Source organism: Struthio camelus, chromosome 25 (assembly GCF_040807025.1).
Source record: "Struthio camelus isolate bStrCam1 chromosome 25, bStrCam1.hap1, whole genome shotgun sequence".
Classification (NCBI taxonomy): domain Eukaryota; kingdom Metazoa; phylum Chordata; class Aves; order Struthioniformes; family Struthionidae; genus Struthio; species Struthio camelus.
Genome location: NC_090966.1, coordinates 7,394,946 through 7,417,380, shown reverse-complemented (window position 1 = coordinate 7,417,380; position 22,435 = coordinate 7,394,946). Strand labels below are relative to the sequence as shown.

General features: G+C 46.4%; 2 protein-coding genes across 13 annotated transcripts in view; one reads left to right on the top strand and one right to left on the bottom strand.

Annotated features, from left to right (window-relative positions):
* Positions 1-14: 14 nt before the first annotated feature.
* Positions 15-21,770, bottom strand: ODAD4 (outer dynein arm docking complex subunit 4). 6 transcript variants are annotated; one of them, XM_068918736.1, is made up of 12 exons: positions 21,613-21,770; positions 11,849-11,980; positions 11,409-11,562; positions 9,314-9,375; positions 8,110-8,266; positions 6,842-7,066; positions 5,577-5,784; positions 4,172-4,258; positions 3,498-3,694; positions 3,222-3,322; positions 2,259-2,337; positions 16-535 (listed from the first exon to the last, which is right to left on the bottom strand). In XM_068918736.1, exons 1-12 carry the CDS (start codon positions 21,628-21,630, stop codon positions 267-269), a joined length of 1,689 nt encoding a protein of 562 aa, XP_068774837.1. In that variant the 5' UTR covers positions 21,631-21,770; the 3' UTR covers positions 16-266. The 6 variants fall into 6 exon arrangements, with proteins under 6 accessions (XP_068774836.1, XP_068774833.1, XP_068774835.1 ...); XM_068918733.1 differs by lacking the exon at positions 21,613-21,770 and adding an exon at positions 12,296-12,452; XM_068918738.1 differs by lacking the exon at positions 21,613-21,770 and adding an exon at positions 12,289-12,452 and having other exon boundaries at positions 17-535.
* ACLY (ATP citrate lyase) overlaps positions 3,568-22,435 on the top strand; it is a 44,282-nt gene continuing 25,414 nt past the window's right edge. Inside the window, exons 1-4 of one of the 7 annotated variants that reach the window (XM_068918726.1) lie at positions 3,568-3,707; positions 4,332-4,428; positions 7,272-7,362; positions 8,760-8,914. The gene's annotated coding sequence lies outside the window, so the exon portion shown is untranslated. Of the gene's footprint in view, positions 3,708-4,331; positions 4,429-7,271; positions 7,363-8,759; positions 8,915-15,575; positions 15,743-16,549; positions 16,649-22,435 lie in introns of those variants that run through there. The other 6 variants (XM_068918724.1, XM_068918720.1, XM_068918723.1 and 3 more) reach the window with 6 other exon arrangements.

Here is a 22,435-nt window from a genome sequence, read left to right as displayed (position 1 = left end):
GCGGCTGCGCAGGGGCGGAGCAGCCGCGCCTGGAGCCCGCCGAGCTCCCTGCTCCGGGGGACGCGGGGCCGGCAGCGAGCTGCGTCCGTGCCGGGGGCTGCCAGCAGACGTGGGCACGCTGCGGGGGCCGAGCGCGACGCGAACGTCTGCAGACTCCTGGACTGAGCCGCTGTCCAGACGCAGCAAAGGGGAGAGCTCTCGCTTGTAAAACCAACATCGCAGCACAACATTTAATTCTACTGCCTAACTCCTCAGGAAGCGCTACTCTACTCGGATGCAGAGTAGTGCTGATTTTCATCATCTTCTCTTTCCCCTGTACTCGTCTCTTCTTTTTCTCCTTCGTTGCTCTTGCTCTCCTCATTTTCTTGTTTCCTTCCCTCTTCTCTATCGTTTCCATGCTCCTCTTCGCTGTTCGTGGCATCTTCCTTTTGCTTTTCGTTTGTCTGATTCTCTATGCTTTGTTCACTTTCCTCACTTTCCTCTCTCTCTGTGTTCTTGGAGTTGTCTTCTGTGTATTCACTGCTGTAATCATCATCTGCGGGGGGGGGGGGGGGGGGGGGGGAAGAAAGCAATTTTAAACCAAGTTCCAGCACTGAGCAATCAATAGGGTACAAAAAAAAAAAGAAGAAAGGCTCCTGGCCTCCTTCACCACAGTCGGAAAACTCTTCTCTTTGTTTTCTGTCTCACAAGACTCCGTCTACCGATGGTGTAAGAAGCTAAGCTGCATGATCTAAAGTGAACAGAAACCAGGGACTGGCAGGTACATCGGTCTGAATTAATCAACTGTAACAAAATGAACATACGGTGAATATGTTGGTAACAGAGGGCCCTGAGGAAGGTGTTGCTAGAAAAGTGATGGTCAGAGATGGAAGGCTTGGACTTTCCCTTGATCGTTCAAAATTGCAGCATTTGACCCAGAAAAGTTTAACGTGATTAGCCCTGAGCCCTGGATGTCTGGGGCATGTATGTATTAAGCAGTACACACTGCTCCAGGGCTATCCGTCACTGCATGCAGGTGCTCCTACTGCTCAGTAGGTGTGAGGGAGTTTGCTCTGTTCCGACCGAGGAGGAAGCTTTCCTACGCTTGCAGTGCAAGAAGCACTGTGCTGTGCACAAACTTTATTCCCTGCGCGCGCAAAGAGGAAACGTGAGAAACGCTGCCATCTCCTGCTCAGAATTGATAGAGCCCTTAGATGAGCATGGTGCTACTTGGAAGCAGAGTTCCAAGACTTCAGTTTGTCCCCTCAGTCAGGGGCTTCAACCCAGATAACCAGGAGGATGCTACAACTACAAGGAGTAAGGCCTGCTCCCTTCTTTTTTGCAGCCCTGCCAGTTGAGGCTGAAAGGATACTGCTTGCATTAAGTTGCACTCGGGGCGGGGGGCTACATGTGTTGAGATGAGGAACTGTTTGTCCTGTACCTGTAGATAGCTTATGCTGTCATGCTTCGTGCTGCAGATGCTTGGTAGTACGTATCGTTGTTTAGATGGTGGGAGAAAACTGCATACATCTATATTATGTGGATTTTAAAATCCAGCTGAGGTTTTTGAAGGCCTCAGCACTGTGAATCTCCCTCCTTCACAGTCACTTTTACAGTCACATTTTGACGCTATTTTGCTTCTGACTAGGCCCACCGTTATGCACTCTGGGCACTGGAGCTGCTTTCAATGTTTTTAGAAACAGCTTTTTATACAGATGGCACTGAAGAGTGAAATTAAGCTCCTTCACTATTATTAGTTTAGTTAGCAAGGCTTCACTTGAATGAGATTTACTCTAGGTTATACCAAAATATCAATATTAAACCCTCACTGCCAAAAAACTAAAGCCACAAGTTTTCGCTAGGTTATGGCTTCACATATCAAATAATCCCTGCTACAGTGTACCGGTACAGAGGATGCATGCAGTCCAGAAATTTGGATGTCAGCTATCTGGCAATGGAGCAGTTGCTTTATTGCTGCTCAGAGTAAAAAGCCTGTTCTCTGGACAGCACAGTAACATGCCAAGTCCTCATCTGTATTTTCACTGCAAGAGCACCATGCTGAAAGCAGTAGTTTTATGATGCACAGAAAATTAAAGGAACCTGAGCTGGTTGGACCTCAGGCCCTGAGACACTGACTGCAGCAAATCTGGGTGACAGATATGCAGTCCTTTTACTGAAGGTAGTAGGTGCTTTGCTTCCAACGTCTCAGTCTGTCCCCCAGAAAAGGGAAGTGAGGAATTTTTAAATGTACGTGGTGCAGAGGTCTAGATAATAGCTACCTTTAGGAGAATCAGCTGTCGTTTCTCTTTCTCCTTCTTTCAGCTCTTTGATGAAGCTTTTGCTCACGTCATCTAAGGCCTGAAAGTGATATGGCTTGTTAATAAGGGCTTTAGAAATACAGCTACAGATCTGTCCAAGTTTGTTTTCTTTTGATTTCTACTATCGTTACTTGCTCCTTCACTACCTTAAAACTCTCTGCAACAATATGCTTCACTTATCCCCTGCAAAGGTTGTTAATATCTCTTAGTATCCCTTATCAAATGTCTCCTCCCCTGAAAGTTCTCTCTCACACACACTATCATTTTTCTTCATGCAGGAGAGTAGGTTCTGCTTGAGCTTCGGACACCCATGAGGCATCCCCAAACAGGTAGGTGTTTATGCTGTAACTGTGCTGTCTTGTGATTTAGATGCCTGGTGAGCCCAGTGCTGTGTGACCTGGTCAGGAAGATCACATGCAACTCACTGGCAGACCAAGGAAGACAGACTGCTGTAACAGACAGACTGTTTTATGCCTGGGACAATGGCTGTGCCCTAGATGTTCTTCCATGGTCTGATGCAAAGTGGTTTCTCTGGGATGCCTTGGAGAGGCCAGAAAAAGGTGAGTTGTCGTCAACCCTACGTTCCAGCTGTTAGCAACTGAATGCAGAGGAGACACCACTGTATACTCAGTGTGAAACCCTTGCCCCAAGCAGGTCAAAAGAAAAATTTCCCTTGACCCAAACAGGGCCAGGACTTCACCCCTCGGTATGTTGTACTGGTTCACAAACAGAGATTAAGTTTTCCAAGCCAGAAGACTTCATATCTTTCATTATGTAAACTACTTCAGAGACAGTATTGTCCCCCTTTTAATGCTGTAACTGTCTAGTGACAATTTCTCTGTCCTCATGACATTAGAACGATAGTTATAGCTAACTTATTAGTTCTGCCCCAAGCTTCTCTCCTCTTTGCAACATGCCACTTACAATAATGATGGCCTGTTGAGCATCATCATTGTGAATAAGCTTTGCCTTCTCAAGTGCTTTTTCAAAGTTGAGGATTGCAGCCTGGTAATCCTTTAATTTTACTGTAACCAACAAACAAAAACATCTATTTTAAACTAAGATCGCAAACAGGAGAAAAACAACTGGTTAGTTAGGCAAATCTACCATGAAAAGTTTTATCTGAACAGTTACTTTAGTTGTTAAATCCCAGAAATGTTCCCATTAAGATGGTGAATATAGAGGTACCAACTTCTTTACCTTGTGCTTGTGCCACCAGTACACCAGCATTGAGTTGCCACTCAACATCTCCCTCCTCATCTGCTGAATGCAGGGACTTCTCTCCGTAATTTTGGGCTTCTTCAGCTTTGTTCAGCTCAAGGTAACATCGGCCAAGTTCATGGAACAACCAGGTCTTCTCCAGGCTGGATTTTGCCATTGGAATCTTCTCCTCCCAACTTCAAGCAGAGAGTAAGAGAGAGAGACTTTTACTGAATTTCACTAAGTGCTGTTATAATTTCAACCGCTGGTTCTATAAACAAAGGGTTCCAGATGCTGCTATTATGAAAAGTTATTCTACGTTGAGATCTGCTACGTATTTAGAAAAAGACCAAGCAATAAAATCTGGAGAACTCCAGACTGATGATGGGTTTTAAAGCCATTGCTATCTGTATTGCTAGTTGGGATGAGGGTGTAATCAACGCTCATGAGTACTGGAATCTATATAGTCAATAAGCACCAGAAGCTTATTGGTGTTGGTGATCTGCGTACAGTGAGAGGTACACCTCAGGTGAGCTCCTGGTAGAAGGCATGTATTTCACAACTAGCTTTCTCGGTAACCTGTGCTAGCAGTATATTTAAGCAACCTGAAAAGACAACACCTATTTAATTCTAAATAAATATTTATGCTTTTTTCTGTTACTAATTTTACATACGTGTCAATAGCTTGCTGGAATTTGCCAGTTCTGGCATAAACTCTGCCGATGTTATCAAGGGCTCTGGATATGGCATCTGGCAGATTGCTGCATTGAAAAGAAAAAGAAATCATAGCAGCTGAAATAATCTTGTTCCTGATACAGTCTGCATTTTTTTCAGCCCTCTATATTTTCTTTGGTGATCAACATGACACTAGGATAAGTGTTGAGGAGTAGAGTTAAAGGACCAACATCAGACTGAAAGTCATAAAACCAAGGTACGTTTTTGTTTTTTATCTACAATTGTTACAACTCACAATGTGTTCATATCAACGGACTCCTGGTAACAGGCCATGCTCCCAGTGCTCTGAGTGAGCTTTTCCCCTATGCTAAAGGCAGCTCCTTTTAAAAGAACGTAGCCTGCGGAGTTTAAAGTTTTTTCTTAATTAGTCCTCATTCCCATGTTTGGAAATGGACTGCTTTGACTATCCTTACCTTACAAATGAAAAAGCTAATGAAAGGAGAGAATAAACGCATTGCTGTGGGCTATGGGAGTCAACAGAACACCTCCTCTCTCCCTTCCTGAACTCTAGCCACCAGAGGGTGATTTCCCCCCCCAATAATCACTGCATTTCTATCTTCTAAATACAACCTTCAGTCAGTTTGAAAAAGTAGTAAAATTAGGTATCTCTTTCCTGCCTCTCCACTGCTAATTCTTACTTTGTTTGGCATTACAGGAGAGTGGAGATCACCAGGAGAGAGGCAGAAGTGTCTTTGAAAAACAGTTTAAAAAAAAAAATTGGCATTTGTAAAAATGATAAACAATAAGCCAGTTACATTTTAACAGCCCTATGCAATATCAGCAAAAATAAAACCAAAATAACCTAATTTCAAGCAACTATTCAGTGTTTTCTCATATGCCTTGAAAAATTAGATTACTGAATTCTAAGACTGTTCTGCTCTATTCTGTTTTAGCTGAAAGACTGCAGCAAATTTTCTGTATGAGCAGGTAGCTCATGTCTCTTAGATAAATATTTCAAGCGTACCATCATGGTTTGAATGCAAATGATTTTAGGAGAAAGTATTATAAGAATCAGAGCCTGACCTTTCTGAGAAGGAAGTGCAGACTAGAGGTTAAAGTGTTGAGTCTGGGACTTGTGTTCTTTTTTTGCTTTGCTTAAACATAGATTTTGATGTGTCATGTGGGCCAGATCCTTTAAAAATTTGCTTCAGTCTCCTTATTTCTAAACAGTAAGGATACTAACTCACTAGGGACCATGACACTTGGGCAACATCTGAATGCATTGCCCTGTTAAATCTCCAGGAGGGAGTTACAACATTACCTGATGCTAAAACACCTGAACAGAGGTACTTTCCTCTGCACATTGATCTTTTCCCTCATCCACTGGAGCTTCTCAGCACTTACTTCTGCCTGGCAAATTCCAGATCCGTTTTGTGGCTTTGCAGAGCTGCATCCATCTGGCCCATCTCTATCTGAGCATTCCCAATGCAGTTGTGGAGGTTTCCAATCAGTTCATTCTTGTTGGGAACTTCATCATCTGACCACCCTTGTATTGTCTTTAGCACATGCTCAGCTTTGTTACAGCTTTCTTCTGGGGAGCCGCCAGTCAACACTAAAGAGCAAAGTTTAGTGCTAGTGTGTAGACACAGCAATATTTGGGAAGCAAGAATAAGAGCAATTGTGTAGGTGTCAGAAACGGCTTGGGAAGGATTCCTGCTCTTAGCTCTTCATCTATCGCCTACAGTCCCCCCCATCAATCTCCAATAAATCTGCCCTGGGAGACAGTACTTCATTTCCTACCACCTGCCACTATGGCAGTCACTTTCATCATAGCAAGTGATAGGAGAGCAGTCTGGTATCACTTTTTGTTTGCTGAAGAAAAATAAATGAGAACGATGCCCATTGTCTAAAAGTCAGCTGAAAGCACGTGGTCGTTCTAGCAGGACAGCCTGGTCTTGGAGATGAAGTATTAGCTACAGTACTTAGGTTTTATCTCCTAAATTAGTCCCTTGCACTTTCCTGGTGAGCTATTGATTGCACCCAACTGGTTACAGTCCTGTGGGGATTATACTACAGGATGGTTCTGACATTACCTGCAGCAAGCTGTTGTAACTGAAATGAACTGAAAGGCAGTAATGTCTGAGGTTTTTTTTCCTGGGTTATAAAACATAGAGCACAAAGAGAGAGAAAGAGAACAGAAACGTCTGAATTACTCCTTCCTTCTAGACCACTGTTCTTCAGATTCTTCATCTCTCTCTACAATGGTATTGTTCAACTACAGAAATGATCAACTCCAGTACTCTATATTCTCTTAATAAAACAACTTCTACTTAGCAGACTGGCCAGGGGCACTTGCTAAGCATGCAGCAGTGGCCTACCTGGCTTTAATATCTAAGTTTTGTTCTGAAAAGCAGTTAGCAAGGCCTCAAGTACAGAAAAAGATGAGGGGGAAAAAAAATGCATTGGATTCTATAACCTCAAAGTATTGCCTTGGGAAAGAAGAAGAATATAAAAACATGAAGAATATAAAAACAAATACTTTCAAAAGCTGCCTGGTACTGTTTGTTAATAATTGCACTGGCTTCTGTTGTCATGGTCTGTAATCACTAGGGCAAATAATTGCGTATGTCAATCATCATTTTCTTACTGCCTCGAGCCAGGACACGTACACATATCAATGTCCTCCATACTCTTCACAATATATCTGGCAACCTCAGCTGGTTTTCGTTTCTTGTCTCTGATCCATCTTTGCTGCCTGAGCTTGCGCTCCCTCACTCGGGCATAAATAGGCTTCTGCTGCTGCCAGAATTCAGTGCGTTTGTCCAGGTAGGTAATGCCACCCAAAACCAGGTCCTTTACTTTGATCCCCTGCTTTGTGCTGCTCTTCATCAAATCTGAAAATAAGATGGTAAAACACAGGAGAGGATTGATGTCTGTGACAAATGAAGCTGCAGTTCGGTGGAAGGGGAGTGCCTGCAAATGTCTGTCTATTATGATGGAAAGAGAGTCCCAGGAACTGCACTGCTCAGAATCGATGTGGCTTTGGGAGAGTGATTAGAGAAGGCTCCTCTTGTTCTTACCCATCCGTGTGTGTTTTAGTGAGCTGGAGCTGTTGTTCCCAGCCTCTAGAGTTGCTGCCTTCCCTGCTGACAGAATCAAGAAGAGGCCTACCTAATGGGAGCCAGCTGTGGTGAGTGAATACCTGTCTTCCTGGACAGAACACCTACATGGGAAACCGTTTCCCTGGGACAGGCCTATTTGTACTTGAATGGCACTTCAGAGCAAGAAAGTGTTGTGGATTGGATTGCAATATGGAAATTGAGAGGGCTTTTACATGCCTGGAAACTAGATAGCCCACATATGGTATTGTTATCATTAATAATTTAGAACCTGCCAGTAGACTAAATTCTTAATCATTCTTCTGTTACGGGGTAAATGCTTTCCTAGAAAAATGACTACATGGGGATCACCTCTATATCTTGTTCTAAAATATGGTACTCGTCTGAATCCTACATCTTGATCTTAACAGCATGTATAATGAAACTGTGAATGAGGTATAATCTTATTAGCAATGCCTTGCACTTTAATACAAACCTTAGTGTATTTTATCATTATGCCAGAAATGAAATAATTTGTAATGATAAAGTTTCTGCTTTTGATTTCATCAGCACAGATTGATTTGTTGCTAAACTGTGCATTAGAAAAACCTGCTATTTCATTAGGAAGGAAACATGTTCACCAATGAATGTTGGATCTGGCTCCAAAATTATCTGTACTCTCTGGACATCTACCTCTCTCAAGACCACTGCAAACATTATGTGGTATGTGAGCTGTGATGCAAATAGGGAAGAGTAGTCATAGGGATATAAAAGGAGGAGGCGAAAAAAAAAAAAAACTGCACAGAAGGAACATTTAGTTAAATACATTGGAGAAAGACCTTCATCCTTGAGCAGCTTTTCTAGGTACACCTTGTCAGCATAAAGCTCTCCAAGAAGCTGTCGCTCTGTTTGCGGATTCCTCACATGCTCCTGTTTGCTTGTCCGCTTTTGATCCTTCGTCAGTTTGATTTGGAGTTTCTGTTTTGCTTTTTTGCTCTATAGCAGTAAAAAAATAAAGTATGTTGGGGGAGATAAGAAGGGAACATTAGAATTAGGAGGAAAGGCTTGGCTTTCGGAATTCTGTTTACGCTCTGTATAGGTCAAATTATTTTTTTTGCAAGTGAAAACAAGAAGTCAGGCCTGTGTCCCACCAATTGCTTTAGCCATGAGCAATTGAAAATTTTAACCCAAACATGCTCCCTCGCTTCCAAGAACAGGAGGGGGCATTATAGTAAGAGCAAGAGCCCCACTGTCTTAGCACAGTGTCTTGTACTGTTCTAGAGGGCTTCCTGGCCAATGCTGTGGGAGCACATTAAATTTGTGGGATAGGCAAGTCTGGTTCTCCCCAGTCAGAGAAAAAGAGATTTTAACAGCCAGGTCTTCTGAGAGTATTTCTAAAGTTTCACATCCAAAATCCCAGCAATTACAGTGCCTATCTTTAGTCCCCTTTGCACAAATTATTCTAACCGCTGAGTACTTATAATTCCAGCTGAAAGAAGTGATGAGCATTCACTGCACTGACTTCAAAGGGAGATGTGTATGCTTGGCATCTCAGAGGAACAAGGCACTACCTTCAGGCGACCACCCCAAAATTAAGCAATTGAGAAAGTGTCTACCATCAAAAATGTGAACCTTAAACATCAGGTAAAACCAAAGTAAATAATATAAATAAATGTACCCTGGCTCTGACCTCAGTGCTGTTACTTATTACCTTTCGCTGGGTGATTTCCCTTTAGAAACATCAGTCAGGCTGGTAAAGAAATTTCAAATTAAGCTCTGTTTCTCCTTGGTTGCTCTTCCCTGCCCTTCTGCCTTCTCCTTTGTATTTTGTGTAGCTTGAGCCAAAACTCCATTAAAAGCAGGTGCATAAATACTCTCATAAAGGATCAGCATGCTCCCTATGCTCAGAATGCTTCACTAGACCAGTCATATCCCCATCCATGTTGCTACAGAAACTATTAATCCTGTAGTGCCTATTTGCAGAAAGCATTAGCGTTATAACAACTCTAGTTAGCTTCCAAAGCAAGAGCTCTTCCACTGTACCTCTGCCTGCCTGCTTAAAAAGTAGAGGTCCTCTTTATTCTCCAATTTAACTGAGGACGGACCTGCAAACATAGAGAACGTATTTGTTAGGGTTCAAGAACTGCAATAGAGCTCTAGAAATCAAAATGACTGTAAACGCGCCAGACCTATACTATCCTGCTTCAAATAAAGCTTTCTACTAACTCTTCCATTTGAAATACATGGATGTTAGTATGTTCTTTAAGCAGGGATTACAGCTTATAAATGCTGATCTTCTCTGTATTTTAATTATTATTTTCACATGGCACCAGGGGGCTCCCATCACAGATCGAAATTCTGACAGACATATGCTATATCCTGCATGGATGCATTAACAAAAGGGTGGCACGTTCTTCTAAGGGATCACAGCTGAGATTTAAAATGGGGGGGAGGGGGAAAAAGTCACAAGCACAAGGGTCTTCAGCAGTGCAGAGACCTATTTTAAAGTGTGTGTGCACTGATACAATGGCAAAAATCCCACTTCGTTTTCATTGTGACACCCATTTCTGCTATTCAGAATGCATTCTGGCAGTGCAGGAACAGTAAAAAACAGTTCTTTATTTTGGCCTGGTCAAAAGGAAGGAAGGAGCTTCAAATGCTGTTGTAGAAACATTTTTTCCAGCAAGGCAGCTGGGGCAAGATCAGCTATATGAGTACGTGCATATCAGGGAAGGCAGGTGTTTCAGCATCTGCCAGGCAAAGCAGATTCAGAAAAGCAGTTTGGGGGATGTGCCCTGTTAACGTACTTGTGTTTCGCAACTATTTAAACATCCAGATCAAATGCCAATGTGTTTCCTTGTTTTTTTTTTCCCCTGCATCTAGGAGCTATAGCTTGATTAAAAATGGCTTGTTTTTTTTTATCTATTCACTTTCTACAGCCCAGATGCTCAAAGCGCTTAGCTCAATATATCAAGCACAGCAAGCATTTTAACTGAGAATTGCAATGATATCTAGATACTTGGATTAAGCTAAGAAAGCAGCAGTAATGGAGGAAAGAAAGCCTGATCTGGCACCTTTCCTATCTGTTTTCCAAATGAACGTCACATATGAAAAAGCTTCAGGCTTTGACGCAGCTGTGACATGAAGTTAATCTGCTGCACTGGAGGTGGACTGAAATTTTGAAATTGATTTCCCTGAGAGTGAGGCACCTAAATATCTTGAGGATCAGGGCCTACATGTATGGATGTGCAGGCAGGGTGTGTCCTGGCTCTGTGAATGGATAGGCTGTAAGGGGATCCACCTGAGCAGTTTCCAACTAGCTTGGCAGGTTTTACAGTGCCCTTGCGAGCTCTGCGCAGGTTGCTCTGTGCATGTGATAAAGCTATTTGTGTAAGGTGGCAGCCCATCTGAGGTGTCTGTGTGTCTGAGAGTGGGTGCACATCGTGTCCACGCTTGTCTGCATGTGAAAGCATTGCTGACAGAAAAACTAAGGGAAAAGGGACAAGGTTTCACTTTGCTTTGAACATCACTAGGTCCTTGGCCTTTCCTGTCTCCAGCAGGACGGAGTTCTATGATCTAAGCCAAAAACTATGAAAGCAATGCTCCATTGCAACAGTCAACAGTTTCACTGGTCTTTTGCAATGTAAATTGGAGGAAGATCAGGATCTCAGAATGGTCGCTCTCAAGTAGTATGGCAAATTTCATTAAGAAGTTTTAATATAGGGATAATGATCTCAAAATGGATTCTGTAATCAGTAGGATAGGAGGCAGAAGAAGAGCAGTAGGGGTAGCAAGTAGATGCACTGCTTTCTTTTGTATTACCTAGAATATTTTCTTGGTGGCTTTAGGAATGTAGGAATCAACTGTCCCAGGGTCATAATTTACTTTCATAGTCAAAAGTTATTAGATACTGTATATGAATAAGCATTCAGCTCTGCAGAAAACCAAGAATAGGGCTGTGCCCTTTTCAGTGGTTCCTGTTTTCATCTGAGAATAGCTACAGAGCACACGACTTCAGAAGCAAAGGGACTTTGCCATTGCAAGGTCTCTGGGTCATTTGCAGAGCTAATATGTCATCGGCTCTCAAATGGACAGCTTCTGGCTATGCTTGTAAGCTCCATAAAATGCAACATCTTACTTCCAATGCAGTTGACAATTGCCTCCTGGGATTTCTGGATACCCAGCCTGAATTTCTGTAGTTCTGGACGTAGTCTGTAGCCTCGATGATAAAACACTAATGCAAATTCAAAGTCACCCATGGTATATAGGGTCTCAGCTTTTTGATAAAGTCCCTGAAATAACATTTAAAGAAAGACATTAGAGGCGTCAATAAATTCCTTGCTAGGCAGAAGTGAGAGCCCTAGGCCATCTCAATTTGCATAAAGTCCACCCCTGAAACTCTTGCTCAGGTGACTAACCACCTCTGCTTCCCTAGGAGAACTAAAAAAGGTAAGTGTGCAGGATGAGGCCCCTTTTGCTTTTCAAGTTAGCTATTTCCGCACAATGCTCGGAGTTTCACACAAATAAAAGACCTGTCCTTGGCTACCCCAGTCTCCCTTACCCCTTCGTGCTCTTTACCTTGGAGAATGTTTTGTCATTTTGTAGAGAAGCTTCTGCATCTTTCAGGGAGTTTTCTGTGTCTCCAAGTTTAAGATAGCATTTTGAACGGGCAACTAGACAGTGCTTGTCGTCCGGTCGCAGCTGCAGTGCCTGGAACGCAGGGGACTTGGATATGCATTCAGGAAGCATGTAAGCGCGTGTATTTAATGCAACCTCCTCCAAGCCTACAGAGATCTTGATGCCACCTCGGCAGCCCCTGTCCCCTTGTGCTGCCACCTCCATGTGACCCTGGTGCCACCTGCCCAGGCCAAATCCCCTCGTGGTGCCACCTCCCCAGGCCAAGTCCCTTCGTGGTGCCACCTCCACGTGACCCTGGCGCCACCTCCGCAGCCCGCGTCCCCTCGTGGCGCCACCTCCCCAGGCCACGTCCCCTCGCGGCCGCCGCCGCCCGGGCAGACCCCTCACGTTGGTGAAGCAGGGCAGCGCCTTGCCGTGCTCGCCCCGCCGGACCAGCAGCGTCCCCTCGGCCACGAAGCTGGGGAAGGTGCCGGGCGGCACCTCGCCCCTCGCCTCCACCATCTGCCCGGCCCGGCGCGCCGCCGCCGCCTGGCAACCGCTGCCTGGCAACGGCCGACTTCCGGCGCTGGGCCCCGCCCACGGCCTGTCGTCACCCGCCTCGCCCCGCCCCACCGCGGTTTGGGCGCCCCCTGGCGCCGCGGCGGTGCCGCGCTCCGCGCCCCGCCGGCCCCGGGCCCCGCTCGGCGCCTCGAAGGCCGGTGCGGGCCGGGAGCGTCCCGCGGGCCTTGGCCGGCCGGGCTGGGAGACCGTCCTGCCCCGTGTCTCCCCAGCCAGCGTGCTTCGGGGACCGTCCCGTCGGCCCGTGCGAGCTGAGCTGGGGTTGCTCTGCTCCTCCGAACGGCAGTAAATAGACGTCTCGCTACGTCTGCGCGCTGACTGTAGCAGCGTGTCGGCAGAGCGCAGCGTGTTTTCTGCAGAAATTCCCATGACGTCGCAGCAGTTTTCCTCGAGCGCTGCTGTAGCCAGCTCACTAGTATGCTAGTATTTCCTCTTTTCTTTTTTTAACTTTCTCTTGACTGTTTACAATAATTTGCTGAACATTTGCGTTCAGAGCAACGTTTTAGGATGAGGCATTAGCTGGTGGCCTATTATCACCTATTGTGTACTTAGACTAAAGTTTCTCTACATCAGATCTTTAGGCCAGCTTGTTCATGGCTTGCGGTCTGGTACAGTTTAATCCTATGCCCATCAGTGAGGTGGCACAAAAAGAGGTTTTGCTGCTTTGGGTTTAGACACTTTCATCTCACATTAGGGATAAGTGTGGCGCAGGTGGGTGGTGGTAGGAGGAAGGATGGGTGGGGGAAGGTTGTGTGTTGCTTTGGAGGGAAGAAAAGGCATGTTTTGAGCCCAAATGAGCGTGGACGCTAATTCAGTCAGGGTGCTATATGCTGGGTGCCTACATTGCCTTTCACTTAGTCTTTCCTGACCCAACTTGTCTGACGTATAGAGGATCTGGTGTTTGTTTGGCTTTTGTTCACACAACTGCATTTCCAAACGCTTGCGCTGGAGGCACAGCCCTGAAAGCAAGCGAGTGTGGGAGGGCAGGCTCGTCTTCAAACCGCTTTGCAGAAAGCGATCTCATGTGAACGCCTCGCAGCCACTGCTGAAGTCAGGCTCGACGAGTTCCTGGGCTTGGTCAAACGAGGACACGATGCATACCGGTAGCAGGGGTTCAATACAGGCAGCCCAGCAGGTGTCTGTCCAAGTGTGCAGGGGGCACAAGCTGCCCCAGGACTTTGTGCTGTTTTCTGGTAGTCTGTGGTACTGGTGGCATCACTGCAAAGCCCAATCCTTCTGGATAAAGAGAAATGACGAAAGAGAAATTCTGCCGGTTCTCTCAGCCTATCAGCAAATGTTAGTTTTGACTTTATTTCGGCCTTGGATAAGACCCTGCCAAGATTAATGTTTGAGGCAATTTGTTCCAGCCAAGTGACTCAGAGTGGGTGTGGTAGTGTCTGTCCTGCGCAGAACAATTTAGAGTAAGATTTAACTTCATCACGGGCAAAATGCTGGATTCTGGAAAGGATGAAGGAACGACATGGCCAGTCCTTGCAGGGAGCGTGTTAACCCCGGCTCATCCCTCTGTGGGCCACGGTTGGGGCTGCTGCACAGCAGGGTGATTTGTGAGGGAAGGCGGGGTGTCTCATGCATAAGTGGTGAGACAGAAACGCCAGCTTAACCCTTGAGGGGGAGGTCAGCATGACAAATCCTCTGTCCCCAGGAAGAGAGAGAATATCAGACAGTTTAAAATAACCTTTTGGTAACTAGTTTCCATTGAGACTTTCCCCACTAGCACCACTGGGTGTGACATGTTCTCACCCGCAAGATGGGCGGGAGCATCATGTCTGCATTTTCCAGTCGCTGTCCTTGTGGCGACTCGTGCAGGCCGGTGGTAATGTTATATGTGCCTCTGAGGACCTTGCGCCCGGACTGAGGCCTTCCCTCCCTGTTGCTGATTCTTGCTTCAGTCACAGGTTGGAAATGCCAGGAATAAAATTATAGATGGTGGTTGTTTCTGACAAGCAGAAGAGACGTGACGTCTACCATTAGAGACTGAGGTGTTACAAGACAAACGGGACAGCCGTGAACGGGGAGGCAGGATGGCTGCGTTCTGTCTGAGGCCTCACAACACCCCAGAAACAACTCGTCTCCTGTCGCTTGTGTCTCCCGCCCGGAAAAGTTACAGTGGCCCACTCAGGCAAGGAACTTCTGCAGAGAGTATCTGTCCTCAGTATAGCACTCCAGCGATGGTGACTTACACTGGTGATTTTCAGTTCCCTAGCAGGACTGTTCTCTGCAGATAAGCTGCGCAGGCACCAGGTGATAGCTCCACTCCCCCAGCGCTGGCACTGCCAGGCTTCCCTGGCTCCTGCAATCACACCACCTCCGTGGGAGGGTTCTCAGGTCTGACCCAGCTCGGTGGAAGAAACACCTGGCTCTACGTTGGCATAAGGGCTCCTCTGCGCACTGGGGGTGGGTGCCAGCTGCAGGTGCAGGCACGCAGGGCGTGAGTGATGGCAAGAGTGGGCGGCCTGGCCCGGAGCTGAGCGGCACCAGGAGGAGCAGGTGCAGGTGAGGAGGTGGGAGCCACTCCAGGGGTACGAGCCCCAGCCACCTGTTTGCTGAGAGGGGTCCTGCGACCGGGCCCAGAGCAAGGTGGGACGTGAGATGCCAGTGAAGCACAGCAGGAAGGTTTTGCCTCTCCGTGGCACCACGGCGGACTGGTGGCTGGCTGGTGGCACAACAGTGGACAGCGGGCCGGTGACTGGCTGGTGGCACTATGGCTGGCAGCAGGTGATGGGCCGACGGCACCGCGGTGGGCCAGTGGCACCATGGTGGGCTGGTGGCAGGCAGGTAGCACCGCGGCGGGCTGGTTGCTCCGTAGCAGGCTGGTAGCGCGGTGGCAGGCTGACGGCAGGCGGCCAGCGCCGTGGGCTGGTGTCACCGTGGCGGGCCAGTGCCAAGCGGCGCCCGCGGCCCCTGCCTCCGGCTGACGTCAGGCCGTGTTTGCCCGCGGCGCCCCGCGCCCGCCCGTCCCCGCCGGCGGCGGGGGGGGGGGGGGTTCAGGGCCACCGCGGCCGCCTGGCCGGGGGAGGGGACGGAACTACGACTCCCACAAGGCCGCGCGGGCGCGCCCCACCGGCGGCGGCCAATGGGCGGCGCGGCCGCCCCTCAGGCAAGGCGCACGTGGCGGCGGCGGCGGCCAATGGGCGGCTCGCGCCGCCTGCGGCCCCATGGGCCGGGTCGCGCCGCGCCGCGCCGCAGCGAACAAAAGGCGGCGGCGGCGGCGGCAGCGGGGCTGCGCTGAGCCGAGCCGGGTCGCACCGCGCCGAGGTGAGTGCGGGGCCGCGCCGCGCCGGGGCGGCCTCGGGGGCTGCTCGCCGCGGGCGCCGCTGAAGCTGGGGGGGGGGGCGGCCCCGCGCCCCTCCGCCGCCGAGGGGAGCGGGCGGGGCTGGGCGCGGGCGGGCGGAACGCGGCGCCCGGGCCGGGAGCGGCGCAGGCTCCGCGCCGCCCTCAGCCTGCTCCGGCGTGCTCGTCCCCGCCGCCCCGCACCCAGGAAGCCCTTTTCCACCGGCACATAGAGCCTTCTTTCCCCCGGGATGAAAAATCCCTTTGTGGTAGTCCTGAAGGCGGTCCCTGTCTGGCGATCTTTTTCCGTTCGTGCTCTCAGGCTAGCCGGAGGGTAAATAGCCTGCGTGTCTCTTCTGCTTTCTGCGAATGGATCTGGCTGTTTCAGGAGCTTTGAAATGGCAGGTTCTCATTTTTTTTTTTTTTTAGTTTGCTTTCTGCAAACTTCTGCTTTTTCAAGTTCTCTTCCTTTGGTATGGACTTAATTTATCTCTATTAAACTCCATCTTTTATTCAGTAAAGCATCAAAAGGCTGAAGGCTTGTGTGCATCTTGAGCATGTTGTCCTGAGGTCCTTATATTTGCCTCACTTCCCTGATCGGGCTTGGGACTCAGAATATCAGCCCCATTTTTCCAAAATTCAAGCCTGGTAGAGCTTGCTATGTACCAGACCTCTGTATGAATGTGTAGAAAGCGTACTCTCCATCCTCAAACTAGCAGCGCTCTTGCTATCCTGTCCTACCTGAGGCAGGACAGTTGTGAGTGACAGCTGTCTTCTCTCATGCAATTTCACAGGGAAAGGATTAAGAGTACTTTGTTCATTTGCTTCTTTAAACCCACATGAAGGAAAAACACTGACCGCAACAATTGAGAATCCTGCCTAGACGTTCAGGTGAGAATACGCACTGCTACTGTCTATCTCCTAAATGAACTGGGGGGAGAACTTAAGGCATGAATTGCCCAAAGTGGCAAAATAAGTTGGTCTTCAGAGCTGGAGTTCCAAATATCCCATTTCCAGCATCAGGCATGTATTGGTTTGTTTGGAGCCTATCTGCTGCTCTCCATTAAGTAGATTTAAGTCAGTTCGTAGTCTGTCAGTTCTCTCTCTGGCTGCCGCTTCATTCTCAAAGGTTCTGTGTGTGCAGGGAACCTACTGCCCCCAGAGCTGGGGATTCAACCACAGTCACTACCTCAGCTAGTGATATGTGGTTGTGTCATACCAGAACGGTGCCAGGGATTTCATAATGCACAGCATCGAGATTTATTGACCTGTGAGAATTGGCTGGTGCTTGTGGGCCTCTCTCCAGAGGCCCCTCTGATAGAAGCAGACGTGTTCGCCAGGTGGGAGCTGACGTAACTACTCATGCTGCTGTGGGCTGGAAATATTGGCTGATCCTGAACTGTGTTAATAAGTGACCTGGGATAGAGAAGGAAGGTTGCTTTACAGTATAGTTCTGTTGACCTAATTCTTAGGGGAGAGGGTGTGAAATCTTTACTGAAGAGGGAGTGCTCATAGTGAAGGGGGGTATGATTGGAGTTGATTGTGGCACTGACCAAATTCCTCGTATATGTGCACTTGCTCCAAGTCCACTGATGGTTGGGATGGGGAGCGCCTCAATGCTGTAGATGCCTCCATGGAAGCAGATGTTATGAACATGAACTGGTGAAGCTCACTGAGTTATACCTCTGTGACCAGAGAGTGTTTAAAGAAGCATAAACTAGCTCACTGTCTTTATTCCCCCCCCCCCCCGAACTGACTGTATTTTCACTGAGTAGTGCTACGTTACGCTATCTCTCTTTATACAGTCAAGGAGGCTTTACCCTGATTCTGTTGTCAAGACTGCCTTCTCTGGTTTCCCCAGCTCTTTTTTCTTTTTTTCCTTTTGGACTGTATTCTTTTTCCTTCAGCTAGTTCCCGATATGCCAGAGCAGATGTATCAGTCATGTCACAACAAACACAAGAGCATCAAGCTGCTTAATCCTCGTCTAGCTTGTCACCGTCCCACCAACAATCTTTCTTTTTCTCTTGTTAATACACTTGGAAAAACTTTTCCCAGGAAAATCTTCTTGGCATATTTGACAGGTGACAAAAAGCAAGTGCTTCTGAGCCCTAGAACATGTAATCCATTTCTCTTGCATGCTCTGGACTTACTAGTGAGGGCTGAAAAAACAGCCCTTTTTTTTCGATAAATAGTTATGGATGATTATATAAAGCTAATCTGATGCAGGGAAGCTGTTTGTTTTGGAGCAATCAGCAAATGTAACACAACACATTCACAGAAATCGGTGGCACCTCCAGAAGAGACTTATTCTTACAGTAGTGATCCACCTGTCAGAGCAGACTAGGCATCTGTTCAACAGAGCTCTTAACCATTTCTTAAGCAGAGGCAAAGAACAGCATCCTCCAAGCACAAGAGTGGCCTGCGTAACTTGGGTTAACTTCAGAGCTGACCCTACTTTGAGGTTGGATTAGCTGACCACCTGAGGTCCCTTCCCACCTGAGTTATTCTGTGATCCTATGATCAATTTCATTTTAAGGGAAGAGTTAATGGCACATTCTGTAGCAAAGTCTGGACCAAATGCTTTATGTGACAGTAGATTGTCCTTCACTCTGCATGTTTGGCCAGGGACTGTGTTTTCATCATGTGCCCTTCAAAGGAAAAGACAGGGTAACTTCTAATAACTGGATCTGAAGGTTTGCGATAGTGCAAGCATAGTACAGAACTCATAGAATGACCAGCAAACCATCCTGGGCAGACAAAGAGGTATGTTATAGGTTAGAAATCTGTTAATTCTACCTGCCCCAATGCAGAACCTTGTGCAGCAGAGGAATTACATTAGGAGCTGATTGAAAATGGTGTTTTGTGCTGCTAACAAGCTACTATTGTACATGGAGTTCACAAGATTTGGGGCCTAAAGTCATAAGACAACTGCAGTTCATGGTTTTACTTAACCATGAACACTGCAGCGTCTTCCAGTGAATGGATTGGTAGAAGAGGAGAACATTATGCTATAGTTCGTGTTCCTTAAGGAGAAAGGGAATTGCTGGGGATTTTTTCTGCTCTGTTTTCCTCTAGAGGTGCATCAACTGCTCTCATTGGCGTTGGTTGGTAACGCAGGTGCTCAGTGTGGCTGAAAATAAGATCATCTGTGACAGATGTGAGTCCTAGCCTGCCTCATTCTTGACAAACAGCAAAGATCTCCGCTCTGTTCTGCGTTGACCTACAGTCAGTGCTCTTGCTCAGTGCTTGCAGAAGAACAAATGTGACCAGTTAATGGAATCTGCTCTGATTATGTCTCCCTGCTTGGGACCTGCATGAGCACACAGAGCTAGGAATTGCTGATGCCCTATGGATTTTTTTCTGCTGAGCTCTTTAGTTTAACAGTTCAGTAGACTGAAGCATTTGTTCTGGGCGGTCTCTGTCTCATGGGAACAGCAGGTAGGAGCAGCTGTAGAACTGAGTGAGGGACATGATTAAAGACTTGCTAATGTATTGGGAAATGTCTCAGTGAAACATAGGAAGATAAGGGCAGAACAGCCTCAATCCTGCTGGTCTGTTGCCGTGGGACAGTTCACATCACACAAGGATTTTGCCATTTTTCATCTGTTCCTATTGTAATAATTCTCTAGGTTTTCTTTCTTTACCACAGGAGTGTTATTGCAAAAATGAGGTGATGAAATCAGGAGAGAAAGTAGGGGAGCAGCAGAATGTAGATGGAATAAAGGAGGCCATTAAGGTTTCTGTGAGAGATGAGTGACTTTGCAGTGTTATGTGGGAATGCCCATGTGCTTTGTCCCTCAGGTTTAAGCAGTCTCATGTGTGTTATTCCAACTGGTTTTTGTTGTTGTTTTGGGGCTTTTTTTTTTTGACTGCTTTTAATAAGAATGAGTGTCCTAGGTCACTTTCCTTACGGATGCAGACAATTACATCGTGGTCACTGGCATAACAACAGAAGTATTCTGTATTTCTCTGTAGTGACATAGAGCCCTTGAACAACATTGTTTTAATCTGTAGATGTGGATTGAAAATTTATAATCAAGCTCATGGTAGTTAAGAAATGCATTTGCCATTTTTGCCACCTTCCTTTATCCATCTTTTACTGCAGTGAAATGTGACACTTTTGCTCTGGGACTGGCCTTTAACATATTGTAGAGTAGACAGTTGATGGGACGTCTAAGGGCTTTGAAAGTAAGGGTATTCCAGATTCCTACCAGACAAAATAAATACCAGCTGGTAACCTGGGAGGGGGAGTAGCTCCCAGAAATATCATTTCTTAAAAGCAAAAACTGTAGTGGAAAGTTTTGAGCAGTGTGGTACAGATTTAGTATAGTGTGTGTCTCTGCTGCTGTGAAAGCAAGGTAGCAGAGTGGTATTTGAGGGGAGTCAAATGTGTCTGTGCATGTTGCAGAAAAGGGTTGTGTGTGTGTGTGTTTGGGTGGTTTTTTTTTTTATAGCTCTGCCAGCTCATAGCCCAATATACAGCTACTCTTATGGCTTTGGATAGCTTTTCTCTGGAGCTTGTCTGTGGTTGACCATATAATACATCTGTATGCCTTTGGTCAGAGAAGCTGGTATATTCCTTTTGGTAATACTATCTGCTGCACAGACAGTGCCTCATAATTCAGGGAGGAAAAAAGCTGTCTCAGAATGATATCATGAAACGAATCTGCAGTTAGCAAGGGGTAGGTGCAAACTATTTCTTCACATCAACTTGTGACTCTTCTTACAGTCTGATGCAGCAAACTTTGGCTGGTCTCTAGCAGTTCAGCTATTAGAATCGCCTCCTGCAGCTTCCTTGCTAATAAGGGTTCAGCAGTCAAAACAACTTTGCTAATATTTTAATTTTTAATGCAGGCTACAACAAAGCTTACCCTCCTGCATTTCTGTGGCATCTGCAGGGCAGAGACAGGCAGAACATTGCAATTGGTGCTAAAGGCAACAGATGGGATTCTGTACAGCAAATATCCAATCGCGTCTTAAGCACAGAAGCCATATCTGAAACCCATTCCACACAGGTATTCTTCTAGCTCCCTTCTCATGTGTCTGGCCGTTCCTGCCTACCTGTTGCAGATTGCTTCCCCCGAGACTGCTTATGCCCCAGCTAGTTCACTCCCCTCTCCCAATCAAAATTCCTATCCTTCTAGAAAGCTATGATGACTTAACACTGAGAAGAGATGAACATTTATCTTGCTTCAGTGTCCATGCTTGGCTTACAACCGGAGTTTGTTGCAGCCTACCAAAGATGCTTATACAGTAAGCCTTCAACTCAAACTATTTTAGGTTAATCCACTGGTACCTAGCACTTCTACTTCACTGGCTGTAGTTCCTCTTCCAGTACGTGCTGCTGTTATCATTTGTATCCTGATACCCTCACCTTGAGATAGCTACATAATCTCAATGTTACCACGTCCCCTGTAATTAGGAACACCTAACAGAAGCTGTAGATTGCTTCTAAAGCTACTGCAGAATGGCTTGTAGCCCCAGGACCTGACGTACATAATTCAATGACTGCCAATATTTTTCTGAGGCAACTCATACTCCCACGACACCTCTGAAAAGCAACATATATATTTTTAAGAAGTTCCCATACTGAGCAAATGAAACTAACACAGCAACCTCAGCATAGCGTTTGTGTGGGCTGTTACGTTAAATGAGGCTGCAGAGGAGGACTGAATGGAGTGCAGCTGTGAGAAATGTATCTGGATTTTTTCCAGATCTGTTACTGTCTCACTGTATGATTCTGGCAAGTTCCCTTATGTACAAAGGGAGATGTATTTATGTCCTCTTCCAGCCTTTGCTATATGTTTGTTTCCTAGATCTTAAGCAGTTGGAGATGTCAGTTCTTATCACTTACCTGTACAGTGCCCAGCATGATAGGACGTGTATCTTGCTTTGTAGGGCCAGATAAACAAAACGTGCTTGGTCTTCAGCTTGTTCATCAGAGCTTCTCTCTCCTTAGGCCATCTCCTTCAGTGCTGGGGGTAATAAAAACAAAGTGGGGTTATTTTTAGCAGACTAAAACTAGGTGTGAAAGTTTATGGGGGCAAGGGGGAGTTTTCAACTATATAGAGAAAGATAAGATGCTTAAGAAAATTTGCTAGATGCTTTTTAGAAGTTGGGTTAAATTGGAAGCTGCACTTCAGTCAAAATGTTGAAGTTGTATGTACAATAAATTACTTCTCTGAAAGCAGGAACACTGGTTTTGAGCATCTCGTGCCATTTCTGTAGCTTCTCCTTTTCTATTTTAACACTTGAAATGCACTTGAAAAGATGGTAGCAGCAAATTTGACTTCCAATTTTTAAGCCCAGTTAGCAGCTTTCAATGACAGTACTTAGTCCAATCTATTTCATTCCAGAGTCGTACAGAGTATGCGACCAGCCCCCTACCCCTTTTTTTCCCATGGAATAAGTGCTTTGTCTATTAAAGTTTTTCTTTTTGCCCTACGGAAAAAGGTCTTTATTTCTAATGATGGCTAATTATTCTCTGGCATATTGTGTGCTTGCTTATGAGACTGAAGATGAATAACCCAGTTGATTACTGTTTGTTCTTAACCCAGAAGGTGGTACAAGAAATAAGTATGTGACCTTTAAACTGTTGCCTTTTGTGGGTCTGAAGTGGGGTATCTATTTTGTGATAGTGTGGCCAGTTAAAGTCAACCTTCTCTTGTCCAAATACT

Coding starts and splice junctions, on each gene's coding strand:
- ODAD4 (XM_068918732.1), bottom strand. CDS start 12,112: ATGGAGGTGGCAGCACAAGGGGACAGGGGCTGCCGAGGTGGCATCAAG. Junction 11,563..11,848: donor ATGACAAAACATTCTCCAAG/GTAAAGAGCACG, acceptor ATGTTATTTCAG/GGACTTTATCAAAAAGCTGA. Junction 9,376..11,408: donor AATTGTCAACTGCATTGGAA/GTAAGATGTTGC, acceptor CTATGTTTGCAG/GTCCGTCCTCAGTTAAATTG.